The 13,852-nt window shown below is 56.5% G+C and overlaps 1 protein-coding gene across 1 annotated transcript in view; it reads left to right on the top strand.

Annotated features, from left to right (window-relative positions):
• Positions 1 to 9,029: 9,029 nt before the first annotated feature.
• The window catches only part of LOC140898668 (carbonic anhydrase 15-like), a 28,463-nt gene continuing 23,640 nt past the window's right edge, over positions 9,030 to 13,852 (top strand). Inside the window, exon 1 of the mRNA XM_073312830.1 lies at positions 9,030 to 9,193. Coding sequence (XP_073168931.1) covers positions 9,133 to 9,193 — 61 coding nt within the window. The 5' untranslated portion in view covers positions 9,030 to 9,132. The remainder of the gene's footprint in view (positions 9,194 to 13,852) is intronic.

Here is a 13,852-nt window from a genome sequence, read left to right as displayed (position 1 = left end):
ACACCTCCTCGTCCTTCTGCGTTTCACACCCTGTGGCTCTGGGGAGCGGCGCTTTGGGGGCGAGGTGAAACCACCAGGCATCAAGGGACTGGCGAGGGAGCTTCTGTCAAGGGTTGTCTCATTCTGCTGGCCATCAGCAGGGCCGGGAAGGGATCCCGCCCTGGGACTGGATGTCTTCCTAAAAGATCTGCTCCAGGGATTATTTTGGGGGAGTTGCCTGGCCTGGGTTATGCAGGAGGCCAGACGGGTCCCTTCTGCCCTTGGAATCTGTGCAGCACTACACAGGCAGCAGGGGACCATATGAGGGGAGGGTGGATTTGCTTTTCTTCGCTGCCAGGAAATTGGACTCCTGTCTCCAGCAGCTACTGACTTGATGGCCCCCTGGTCTGATCTAGTTAGGTAGGGCCATTGTAAATCTCTTCCCATTCATTTTGGCCTGAAGTCATCTAGCAAAGCCTCTTCCCTCCAAAGCAGTGAACTCCCTCTGGCATTCTTACTTGGGCGGCATAGCAGGAGTGGAGAACAGGCTTTTCCAGGCTTGGGTTTGCACAGTCCCACCGGCAGCCCTCGGCCAGCCGTGCTGGCTGCATTAGTCCTTCCCTGGGGTATGTGGACAAGGCCGGGGGGAGGTTCAGTGTCTGTTAAAGGCTGGCTGCCCCTTTCTCTCCCCTAAAGGCACAGAATCCTGATGAGTGGATATGGACTAATGTGTCACGCACAGGGTGCAGGCAGGGATTTCCTGCCGGGGTGCTCTCCTTGGGGGGCTCCCTTCTGAACACCTGCCAAAGGCCGTTCCTGGCAGGAAGGCGTCTGGACAGCCAATGCAGATGTGATCATCTACCCCTCCCCTCCACCCACGCTTTGCAGCTTGTTGCCACATCAGTGCCCCCTCCCTCCCGAGGGCGGCTGTCTCTGGCCTAGCCTGGCTGTCCTCCTCTCGTATATCAGCGGGCGTGGCTGGAGAGGTTTGTCTGGACCGGTTTGTCTGGACCCAGTGCCTAGTCCGCCTGCAAGGAGACAGGGCTCAAACTCCCTCTTAGCTTTATGCTGCTCTATGTCGGCTATGAATTATTGACAGGCTGGGAGGCTCGTTTGCTGCCCTTCGGTGTGAGAGGGATGGGGCCTGCCTGCGTGCACCACTGAAGGAGCACAGAGATGCGTGTTAGTGTAGACACTAAGAATAACCAGGCAGAAAACCCCAGCTTCCCAATCGATCGCAGCAGGACTGCAGAGCCGTGCTGCAGGGGAAATTGTTCTTGGCTCCTTTCTCTCTTCCCACCCTGGGCTCTGAAAACACACAGAAGAGGCTCAGACCAGCTATCCCACGCAACAGGAGCCAAGCTAAACAGGTCACTACGTCCGGCCCTCCCCACCCACAATGGGGAAGCATAAGGCTGAATGTGTGCATTCTTTTTGGCTCCCATTCTCCACTCCTAACCTGAGGGGGGCGGGGAGGCATCTCTCAGGCTGCTCCAGCCCTGGGCCCATTGATTTTCATTGTGCAGCGTTGGAGGTTGGAGTTCAAAGCTGGGGTGGCACCCAGCTGTCCCCCTCCCCTTGTGTGCACCTGCCACTCCAGGCCCGTCCTGTGCATGATTCATGCCAGCTGAGTGCTCAGAGGAAGCTGCCTTTGCCAGTAAAAGCTTTTTCTACCTAAAGAGAGAGACGTCTTGCAATTAGCAAGCCAGTGGGAGGTGGGGCAAGGGTGCCGCCCCGCTTTTGCTTCTCTTCTCTGCTCATCTTGGATTCTCTGCAGTGGAGAGCTCGTTCTAATTCAGTGGTTCCCAAACTTTAACAACCTGTGAACCCCTTTCACTAAAATGTCAAGTCTCGCGAACCCCCTCCTAAAAATGAATATTTCCAGGGATTTTCTCCTTTACCTGCGTATAAATTATAAAAGCAGTGATCTTGGAAATATGAAAATTGTTTTTATGGCCTGCTTATTACAGGCTATTTATTATTATTTATTAATCATTCCAGTATCTTTATTACATTATGAAAATGGCAACACTCTTCCAGGATCTCACTTGCATAGCTTGTATCCCTTTGAATGAGCCTGCTCTAAGACAAGGCTCCTAGGTTTCATCAAGGCATATCAGCGGTGAAACTGCAGGAAGGGATTTAAGAAGCCAACTCACAGCGTTCCTCCTACACAAGCATTCGGGTCTTGAGCAATCCAGGCAAACAACGCATGTTCCAACCAAGCTTAAACTTGTTCTTCATCATAATTTTAAAAACACTAGCAGCCTATTTAATTTTAAAAACAGCAAAAAATATCCACCTCCCTTTCCATTTCTTATAAGGAGTCTTGACGTTTAAATCTCCTCAGTGTGATAGATAGGCTTGCTTTGATCTGCTTAGCTCTTGGAAGTCCAGGAGCTCTGGGCTGCGGGCCCTGCGCTGCCTGGGGTCCCTAGGGACAGCTCTGTCCACCATTAGGGAATTTTTTTCCTGAGAACCCCTGTAACATTTTGCAAACCCCAGTTTGGGAACCACTGTTCTAACTCTAGGTGCAAAGGGGGATCAGCATTAGCAGGATCGTAAGTGGACAGTGGCCGTCAGTCGTCTGGCATGGGTATAGCGGGGGACAGTACCTTAGAGATGGACGTATGAAGGAAGGTGAATACCTTGAGACACCACGCTGCTTGCTGGATACGTTCTAGCTGTGCTGGGTTAGGCTGAAATGGTCAGGAAGCAGCGAGCCGGTTTGGGATCCCAGTTGTACGTGCAGAGCGATCCCGTTCAGCTCAGTGGAGTGACTCTGGGTTTGCACGGGGGTAACTGGGCTCAGACCCTGGTCCAGCCCCCATGGAGAGAATTTTTTGTCGTGTTCTCTGGTGACCGCTGTGGTCAGGCAAGGGCCAGCACTGAGAGGCTGCGGGAAGGGGCCTTAGCCAAGGGAGGATGCCGTGATGCAAGCCCTGGGAGCAGAACGAGGAAGGTCTCTGCTAAGAATGCCACAAAACAGCCCCTTTGGCTTCAATCCAGAGAGCAGTCCAACGGTGCTGAGACCGCTCAAATATGTGCCATGCATGGAGCTGTGTCTGCCCCCGGTACCCAGGCTGTCCTGGTGATCTCTGTGCAGATCATGAAGCCAGCTCCAGGGACCACATGCGCCCAGTCACTTCAGTGGAGTTACAGCAGCCGTGTGTTGGATTACTGTTAACTGCAGCAGCTCATGTCCCCTCCACTGGGATGGTGTAAAGTCTGGAGGGTTTTTTTCAGATTGAATAACTGAATTCCCTGACAGGCCCCTGATTCCAGGGCCCTGCCACTTTCAGATGATGCGCAGATACCCACTGGCAGCAGAGAACTAAACCGACAGCACCCCTGTCTTGTGTGGCACTTGCATTGGTGCTCACATCCCATCAGGAAATCCACGGGTGTTGACCCCTGCTGCGGTGGGAGGTTCCCCTGGCTGCATCGAGAGAGCTCCAGGCCAGCCTAGGACCTCCTCTGCTGCATCACAGAGCACAAGACTCAGCCATGCCTGTGCACAAGGGCATGCAGCCCTCAGACTGCAGTTCGGCCCGTTGGGGTGCACCAAGGAGCTGGGCCTACAAACCCCAGGCCAGCAAGCAGCTGAGGAGTGGGGGAGCCTTTTTCTGGGGCTCCCCAGGACACCAGCAGGGAGTCATGTAGCAGCAGCTCTGCTGCAAAGTGCCCCATTCCAGGGGTGGGGTGGGGTGGGATGGGGTGGGGAGGGCTGGGGCTGTTGTTGAGAGAAGGCTGAATGTGGGCTGGGGAGTGCTTGCTAGTGTGCTTTTTTTTTTTTTTTTTTTGGGAGGGGGGTCTGTGTCTCCTGAACAGGGGACTGTGCTGCTGGAGAAGCAGCTACCCAGTGACGCATCTGTTTAGGACCAGAGACTGAAAACCCCATCCCTGGTGTGGGTGCGTCCTGCTGGCAGGCTGACCTGGAGCCAAGGCTCTGGGAGAACAGCCCGATAGGTCCAGGGCTCTGAAACCGTCTCTGGGTGGACGCCTTCAGCCTGCCCGCCCCCTCCCACGAGGGTAGGCCACTTGGCATCACTGTCTCCTTGGACCAAACCTCAGTCTTCAGCAGCCCTGCGCTGTGCTGTGAGCTCCCTTTAGCGAGTTCACCTGAGTTGGACACTCGAGAGAGGCTTCTACACCCAGAGGGAGCAATGCACCCCCACTTCCCTTAACCGGGAGTGACTCTCTGCCAGCGCTGTAGAAGTGTGTGTGTGTGTGTGGGTTATTAGAAGTCTGGAACACAGCAGAGAGAGTCTTTGGTTAGCACAGAGAACAGAAAGTTACAGCATGGGCCCTCTTGGTCAGTCCAGAGCCCTCTGACCCCTCCCTTGTCCTAATTTTCAAGAGTCTCCAGCTTCTAGCAGCCCACACTTAACACCCATGCCTGGTCCCTCCTCTGACCTGTTCTGCAACTGGTCAAACCCAGCTGGCTTCCCGTGGAGAGTCAGCCATCCAGGGTCGTTAGTTGCTAGGTGCCAAATGTCCGGGCAATTAGAGTGGCCATTGTCTTCTTGGACTCTCTGTGGATTGGGGGCCCAGGCCCTAGACAGCTAGGCACCACTCACTCCTGAATCTCTGGGTCTCTGCAGAGATCTTTTCCCACCACCTAGTTAACCAGGCAGCATGCGGGGGGGGGAGGGGGGAAACTGAGGCACACACCATATATTCATACAAAATATTACAGAAAACTGCCCACTCCGGCCCACCAGCCTCAGTTGTTGGCTAACTGAGCGATGGCATTGCAGCATCAGGAAGTCCGAATCGCAGGCTTAAAGTGTGCTGGGACTTGGGAAAGTAGCTGTAAGGATGGCATTTGCAGGAGGCTAATTCTCTGGCTGGTGAAAGGCAGAGGGGGAGAGTCCCCCATTTGGGATGGAAGAGACAATTGCACAATCTCATGCTGGTGAGACAATAAAACCCTTTCTCTCTCTCTCTCTCTCTCTTCTATTTTGACAGCCAGCAGCAAAAATGAAAACTAACCAGAGCCAGCAGCCCTTGGGGAGGTGTATAAGCCCCTCCCTTTAAAGCCAGCTGCAGCTCCTGCCATTCCCAGGTCATTCCATGCTGGCATCGCTTCTTATCAGCCCACCAGGGAGCTGGGGTGAGCGTAACCCGCGAGATGCTTCCTGAATGGCTGATGAACGCGGGAGGCCACTGGGGCATCGACAGGGGCGAGGTGAGCTGCTGGTGAATGTCAATCATCTCATTTGCCCTCTCTGCTGAGGACGGCTGAGCATTGGAGTGGCACAGTCCCGGAGGGCCAGGCATGGGGCTGGTGCAAAGGGGAGGCTGAATGCTGATGAAAGGGATCGGTCGGTCTGTCTGTCTCGGACAGCAGGTTGGGTTGTTCCAGCTCCAACCAAATAAACCTGCTTTATAGGAAAAAACCTGCCTCTTTCCCCTGACAAACAGGCGACTCTGAAGGGAGCAACGTTGGTTTAACTCCCCCCGGATCAGGGCTGCGGGCTGACGTGCAGCAGGAAGTGCGCTGTCAGTCCCAGTCAGCAGCCAGCCTCATGCTCTGCTGGGAGCATCAGGACCTTACGTATCCCCACTGCCAGGTCAAGTCAGCTGGAGACGCTGGGGTTGGACCCCAAAGCAGGATGCTAAAGAAACGCTCTGCTCTGAGAGGCAGCTGCTGTTAGCCCCGTGCTCAGATGGGACATGCTGCATGCCGCTGAAAGTGGGGGACAGACCTAAGGGGAGATTTTAAAAAACACTAACGTGGGGTGGCCAACCTGAGCCTGAAAAGGAGCCAGAATTTACCACTGTACATTGCTAAAGAGCCATAGTAATATGCCAGTAGCCCCCCGTCAGCTTCCCCCACCCCCCTGCTTCCAGCGCCTCCCACTCACCGGCAGTCCTGCTGATCAGGGCCTCCCCTCCTTCCCTGCACCTCCCGATCAGCTGTTTCGTGGCAGGCAGGAGGCTCTGAGGGGGAGGAGCGAGGGCAGGGCCGGCTCAGGGGAGGGGACTGGAAGGGGTGGAGTGGGGGCAGAGCCAGGGGTTGAGCAATGAGCATCCCTTCCCCCCCACCCCCCGGCACATTGGAAAGTTGGCGCCTGTAGCTCCAGCCCCAGAGTCGGTGCCTGTACGAGGAGCCGCATATTAACTTCTGAAGAGCCGCATGGGGCTCCGGACCCACAGGTTAGCCACCCCTGCCCTAATGGGGGTTTAGGCACCCAACCCTCCTAGACACTCACTGAAAGTTAGGCACCGTCCAGCCCTTTGTGCCACTGGAAACCTGGCCCAGCGTGACCCCCCATGTGCCATGCAGGCCAGGTACACTTTCCTGGGCATTTTCTGACCGAGTGGGGCTAAATGAGTCTGGCGGAAAGCCCTGAGCTGGATTTTATGGATTGCAGCTTTGGATCCCAAGCCCCAAACAGCATTGTCTGGTCATTGCAGGCTGAGCCGACCTAGGCATGCCAAGAATCCAGCAGCAATAACAAGTGCACGAAGGGCTCTCTGGAGGGGTAAATCTCCCCCTCCGAGGGTAATTTCACAGGCTTTGATGGCTTCTTCAGGCACATAAATCTCTCCCTCTCCTTGTAAAGCCTTGAATGTTTATTTCATAAGTGTCCGTGGCTGTGAGTTGTGTGCGGTGGTGGTGTAGCCGTGTGAGTCCCGCGATAGGAGAGAGGCAAGGGGGGTGAGGGAATATCTTTTATTGGACCAGCTTCTGTTTGCGAGAGAGACCAGCTTTCAAGCCGCACTGAGCTCTTCAACTTCACAGCTTCTCTCTCTCACCAGTAGGAGTTGGTCCAATAAAAACTATTACCTCACCCACCTTGTCACGCTAAGTAGCCATCAGTGGCTCCTTTGCGTCTGCCCCAGCAGGGTTATAGCTTCCCTGCCTTTAGACTCTCCGCTCCAGCTGAGCACACCCGTTCTTGTGAGGTGTCCAGCCGCGTTTCTTGCCCACCCAGAGCAGCACCCCTAGTTCCAGCCCCTACGACGGGTGTTGTGCGGGGGCTAGGGATAGAAATGCAATTCCAGGTGTGTCTCTGGATGATGCAGGGAGGTGGGGGAGCAGATTGTCAGTCTGGGTGTTGGCAACATAAATCCATCAGCTGATTAGCTCTTGGTGGGGGTAGGGATGGACTATTCCATTTCTAGTGTGGTTGGTGAGCTGGGTTAGCAGAGGGCAGCCTCTAACTCACCACTCGCTTGTGTCTCAGCTGCAGACAGAAGAGGCAAGATAATCAATGATCAGGTTTTTCTCATGCCAGGCTGGTCCCCCTCCAGGTTCCTGACCAGATGTTTTGGAGCAACTGAAGAAGATGCTGGCGGCTGTCCTGGTTGGAGACTGGGGAAGCACCAGACTGAGCAGTGATTTTCCTTGGGCTTGCTTCATTGGCTTCCAGGTCTGTGGTATGCAGGGTAGCTGTAGCTATGTCAGTCCCAGGATATTAGAGAGACAGGGGTGAGGGAATATCTTTTATTGGACCAACTTCTGTTGGGGAAACAGCCAAGCTTTCAAAGCAGAGGTGCTCTGCGGGTGTGGGAAAGGTACTCCGAGCGTCACAGCACGATGCAAGGTGGAACAGATTGTTTAGCAGAAGTAGCTAGCACGTGTTCAAAGGGCCCGTTCCCAATGGAGTGGCCCCTTGCCCCCTCTGCAGTCACAGGACAAAAACAGGGGTTACAGGTTGTTGTAATGAGCGATGAATCCAGTGTCTGCCCGGTCCAAGTGTTGGGCAGGTTTCCGCTGAGGCCTGTAGCCCCAGGGAGCATCTCTGCTATTTCATGGCTATTGTTCTCGTCCTTTCTCTTTATTTTTGGCTTCACTTGTGCCTGGACCCCTCCTAGGAATCTCCTTCCCCCTCCCCCCCCCGCAAGTTTACTGGAATGAGCACAGCTTGGTTGTTCCTTTTAGCACTGAAATAAACACATGCTAAGAAGCAACAACCCCACAACTTCCCTGTAATGATGGCATCCTGTCTCCCTGGCCCCTAGCCCTCCTTGGCACACTGTTGCTAGGCAGGGCCAGGGAGTAACCCCCTGAGCCCCTCAGGGGCGAGTGCGCCAGGCTGGGAGCGTTTTAGGTACATGGCTGTGCCTGCACCATCCATTCAGAGCCCCAGGGCGTCCGCACAGGGCTATAGATCCTTTGTTGGAGGTCTCTACAGCGTGCATAGAGCCCTGAACAGCTCAAGGAGGCCCCTTATTTGCTTGTATGTGTGCGTAGGGGCCCCAAACTATTCTTGCTAGGCCCCCCGTGTGCTAATGCTGCCTCGGGGAAGGAATCGGCTTTTGCCCTCCTGTCAGGCAAACCCCTGCTCCTTGGGCACATTTATTCTCACTTGCCCGTCCAAGGGCCAGAGAAATGGGGTGTCAGTCCCGGGAGCTCATGGCAATGTGCCGGCTCTAGCAGGGGCTATCCGAGCTCTGGCCTGGCCTCCAGGCAGGGCACTTGCTGGTGGGGAGGGGGTGGCGCTCTAGGCTACCCCGGCGTGCCCCCCGTTTAGCAAGAAGGGAGCCGATGCTTTGCACAGAGGCGTGGTCACCAGCGTGGGGGACATGCAGCTGCCGAGGCCCTGGCCGTGCCCCTGATCAAAATAAGGCTGGTCCTTGGCACGGCTCCGGCGGCAGGGGCTCAGGAAGGGTGTAAGCCCCAGTTCCTTCAACCTCTCCCAGGGGCTGGCGGGCTAGGAGCGCTGCGGGCGTAGCGGTGGTGGGCACAGGCCCCCGGCCGGCTGCAGGGGCTGAGCGGCTTCGCCAGAGCCGGCGCGGGCACGTGGGACCCAGGAGTCCTGGGGGCCAGGCTGCGGCTCTAACCACTGGGCGCGGTAGCCCGGGGCCAGCAAGGAGCCGGGCCCTGGGAGGGGGGGCCTGGCCCGCGCTCCCTGCTTCCCCAGGGGCTTGCGCCCGCCCCGCCCCGCCCCATCGGCCCTGGGCAGCCCCGCGGGCCAGCCGGCGGCGGGGCCAGGGGGGCAGGGCCGGGGCGCGCCGGCTGCCGCCGCAGGAGGCGAGCGAGGGGTTAAGCGCAGCCCGGCTCCCGGCGCTGAATATTTAAGAGCCGCGCGCAGGCTGCAGCGCAGCCCCGGCTCCCCTCGCGCAGCCCCGGCTCCCCTCGCGCCCCGGACCGCGGAGCCGCACAGCGCGGGGTGGCCCCGGGCAGCAGCCGGCCGGAGGATGCCGCGCCTGGCGCTAACTTTCCTGGCTCTGCCGCTGGTGCTCCGCGCCGCCCCGGGAGGTGAGCAGCCCTCGGGGACCCCCCCAGCGGGGCCCCCCCCACCGCGAGTGGCCCCGGGGTCCGGCCCCGGCTCTCGCCGAGCGGCCGCAGCCAGGGGCGGGACCGAGCGGCTCGGGCCCCGGGGGGCTGCGGCTCTCTGGCCCCCAGCGCCCTGGGCATGGCCCCGCGCCCCTGCCCAGCTCGCGGCTTCCAGCCTCGGCAGCGGCTTGGCCTCGCGCCCCGCTCGCTGCTGCTTCTGCTTCCCCGGCTGGGAAAGGCCTGGGGCTTGGTCCCTCTCCCCCACTCTGGCTGTGTGTGGAAGGGGGCAGGTGGGCTGGGAGGCTTTAGAGACCGTCCCGCAGAGCCGGGCTGGCTCCGTCTCCCCTCTGTCTTCGCGGGCAGGGTGGCACACGGACACCTGCGTCGCCTGCCCTGCGACCTGCCTGCCAACAGCCCTGCCGGCTCAGGAGCCTTCCACCTGCTGCTCTCGGCCCCTGGCATCCCCGGCTGCTCTGTGGGCTACGAACAGCCCTGCCCCTCTGACAGCCCGAGTGCCCCAGCATCCCCTGCCATTCGTAAAAGCCCCTGAGCCGGGGAGGACAGAGACGCAGCAGCTGGGGCGAGTGGCTTGCCCTCGCGTTGACGTGCTGAGCACCTACTGGCCCAGAGACTTGCCATGGAATTGCCGGCTGCAGCAGGCCGGTGGCACCCGGATAATTCCCATGGGGGGCTCATTTCCACAAAGCGGTGTACCCTTTGCTCTTGTCGGCACAGGTTGTTTCTTGCCTTAGCGAGGCTGTTTCCTGCCAAGCCGTGGAAAGGCCGCGGCTGTGTCTAAGGGTTTACTGTGGCTGGATCAAGTGCACAGCCAGTGGCCAGATCCTGCTCTCCCTGCCGTTGGTGTAAATTCACGGTAACTCCACTGATGTCGGTGAGGATCCAGGCCAGTTATGGAGTTCAGGGGTTTGGCTCCTTCTCATTATTAATTACAGCTGGCTGGAAAATGTCAGCAAAAGAGTTTCAGTTGGTCTTTCATTGAAATTTCATGGAAGAATTTGTGACCTTTTTCCATGTGCTGCCCAGCTCTGCTACTGGTAATAACAACACTCAGCAGGTGCCTGGCAGTAAGAGTGGTTACGGTGCTGGCCCGGGATGCAGGAGTTCTGGGTTCAATGCTACAGGTTTCCTTGGAAGCAGATCTTCTAAAGAGCTCTGCTTCTATTTAGACACCACAAGACACATCCAGAACTGAGTTTTCTGGCTCTCAAATCGCTGGAGACCAGGACTCCTGCCCCACCAGGTGAGGAGGCTTCCGGGGTGGACTGTGTCCTGCCAGAAGCTCCTGGTTTTCCGCCTGAAGCTCTCTTTTCCCCACGAATTGGGTGTCCTTGTGAGCACTGCTGGCTTCCCAGCTCTGGGGGCTGATTTGCTGCCCCCAAGTACCGCGTCGGCAGGGGCCGGGTGAGCCTTTTGCACTCCCACCAATGAGCCTCACAGCTGATCTGCAGGGACCATGTCTGGTGTGAGGGGGGAGAGCTGTCTCCACGGCCCAGCCAAGCTTTGGCTTCTCAGCTGGGGATGCCAATAAGTGTCTTGGTCGGTGCTGAGGTTACACAGACCTTCCTCCACTAGGAACAACCAGGCTCCCAACTCCTTTCACTTAAGCCACTGATCAGACCCCAGCTGCTAATACCTTTTGTTTATGGAACTACTGACCTGTGGGCCCTGTGCGCTCCAGGCGAGACGAGCCGTACTCGTTTGCCGAGCCTCTGAGCCATTCGGTTCAAGGTCCGCTCCTTCTTCTCTTCTTCACATATGGACGCTTTAAGTGGTACAGCAGCTGCCGTTGGCCAGTCTAGCCTGAAAATCCACACACCTTGATGTAGAGCAGGGATGGGCAAACTACAGCCCGAGGGCCACGTCTGGCCCTTCAGACATTTTCATCTGGTCCTCGAGCTCCAGCCGGGGAGCAGGGTTGGGGACTGACTCGGCTCTATGCATGCGAGGTCTCCACACAGCTCCTGGAAGCAGTGGCATGTCCCCCCCATGCCTCCTACGCGTAGGGGCGGTCAGGGGGCTCTGCACACTGCCCCTGCAGCTCCCATTGGCTGGCAACTGTGGCCAATGGGAGCTGCAGGAGTGGCGTCTGCGGATGGGGCAGCATGCAGAGCCTGTGGGCTGCGCCTCTGCTTAGGAGCTGGAGTGGGGACATGCCGCTGCTTCTGGAAGCTGCTTGAGGTAAACTCCGCCCGGAGCCTGCACCCCAACCCCCTGCCCCAGCCCTGATCCCCCTCCCCCTGCCCTGATCCCCCTCCAGCCCTCCAAACTCCTTGGTCCCAGCCTGGAGCACCTTCCTGCACCCCCAACCCCTCATCTCCAGCCCCACCCCAGAACTCTCACCCTCAGCCGAAGCCCTCACCCCCTCCCGCACCCCAACCCCCAATTTCGTGGGCATTCATGGCCTTACAATTTCCATACCCAGATGTGGCCCTTGGGCCAAAAAGTTTGCCCATCTCTGATGTAGAGCCTTTGCTCACCTACTCAGACTGCAAGATGGAGGGACCTTGCAGCCCATCACTGTGCACTGGGAAGGTTGCCTAGTGCAGGGTGGGGGGCTCAACGGATCAGCAATGAGATTTTTTGCCCCTTACTGCCAAGTGACTGGTTCCAAGCCATCCCAGGAGGTCCGTGAGCGACCGGAGCCAGGAAGCTGCTCTGTAGGCCTGTGGGAATGTATGATTGACCGCTCCAGTCCAGCTCCCTGGCTGACACTTGCTCCAGTCCAGGCAACTGCCTGTCTCTTGCATTTGGCACTTCCAGTGTAAGAGCCAAGAACTGAGTGGGCATAAAGACTGAACTGCCCCTTCGGTACAGTCACTTACTGGTGGGGAATGGTGTGTGTGTGTGTGTGTGTGATGTAACACTGCTGCTACTCTGGCTGTGCCTGACTTGCACCCAATTAGACAACTTCAGAGCCCCTTGAAATTGTGCCTTCAGCACCCAGCTGTGTCCTCGGTCTGTCTGGATCAGTGGCTCTTTGCACAGCACCCCTGCCGGGGGGTTCGGCCTGCTGCAGGCTCCTTGTTCCTTGCCCAAAGGATCAGCGGAAGCCCAGTGTCGCAGGATATCTGCAAACAGGGAAGCTGGCCTGCAGCACAGCTGTGCTCCAGTCAGAGCAAACTCAAGCCCCTCCAAAGCACAGGAGGTCACCCTGTCGGGATCCCGTCGGAGAACTGAAGTCACTGTTGCAGGAGCTCACAGAAGAACCTGCAAGGGCGATTGATGCTCTGCCACAGTGGGCAGCAGAAGGAACACAGTGGCCTCCCATGAATGTGCCAGCTGAATCCTCGGGTGAATTGATTGGCTAGTGAGGCTTCTGATGACCTAATCTGCAAATGCAAACGAACATTTTCATGCAGATGTGCAGGTTTCACCACATGCAAATGGAGATGCTTGGAAATGCTCTGAGTGAATTACTGGAGGTTGCTTCAGGTCCAGGTCATCTGAGTGCAGTGCGCAGAGGACCCGACTAGAATTTGAGACCCCACTGTTCTAGGATCTGCTGGAAATTGAGAATCAGGTGGAGTTATAGACTAGCTCAGGCTAGGACAGGTGAGGTTAGAGTCTGATCCAAAGTCACTGGAAACCTTTCCATTGACTTCAATGGGTTTTGGATCACGTCCATAGAGTGTGAATATATGTGTGTGTGTGTGGTGGGGTGCTTGGGCCGAACGAATGAATTCTTAAGAAATTGTGAGTAACAGCACAAACGTGGGTGTTTGTAGCAATGGCAGGAGTGTGTATTGTTCAGTGCTTTGAATTCCTGACTAGACCAACCACTGTGATGAACTTGCTTTGCTGATTGAAGGTATCACAAACTGTCTACGGCCCCAAAAGCAGAAGGACTTTATCTTTTGGGTTATGGCGAGTCTTGAGACTCTCTGGCATCCCCAAGAAATGGATCAAGCTGATGAAAAACATCGACAGCAAGGTGATGAGTGTAGTGGGAGTAGACAAGAATCGGACGGAATGACTCAGGATGGCCGAGGAGAAAGGATGCATGTTATCACCAGATTTGTTCACCTTGGTACAGGAGGAGTCATGTTGTGTAGGAGGACAGTGGACTGTATTTTCGCAGATGATATCGACCAAGGAGGATTTACAGAGAACGGCTGACAAGGTGGATCAGAAAAGCAGCAAAACTCAGACTGAAGATCAGCACAGAGAAGACAAAAATTATGGCAGCTGGAAGACACGAGGGAGAGGTAAAGATAAAACCCAGAGACAAAGAACTAGAACGAGTGGGAAAGAATGTGTGAACCTTGGAGGCGCTGAAGAATGGAAACTGTGAAGATGACATAAAAAGAAGAATTGAACTAGCTGCTACCGCATTCATAAAACTCTGACATCTGGAAGGCTAAAGATATTTCAATCAAAGCAAAAATCAGCATATATGAGACAGTTGTCCTGCCAATGCCATTGTATGGGTTAGAATGTAGGAGAGTGAGGAAAGCCAGCGAACGAAAGGCGCTGGCTGCGGAAGGGACTGGCTGGCGGGAACACTGAGAGTTTCAAGGCAGCACAAAACAAAAGATGAAGTGAGAAGAAAACAGCTAAGCAAGGAATAACCCTGTTACAGAAGAAAGATGACTGTGGGTGGTTTGGACACATGGCCTGAAT

This window comes from Lepidochelys kempii, chromosome 15 (genome assembly GCF_965140265.1).
Source record: "Lepidochelys kempii isolate rLepKem1 chromosome 15, rLepKem1.hap2, whole genome shotgun sequence".
Classification (NCBI taxonomy): domain Eukaryota; kingdom Metazoa; phylum Chordata; order Testudines; family Cheloniidae; genus Lepidochelys; species Lepidochelys kempii.
The sequence above is the reverse complement of the archived record's forward strand: the minus strand, read 5'-3'. Positions and strand labels throughout refer to the sequence as shown.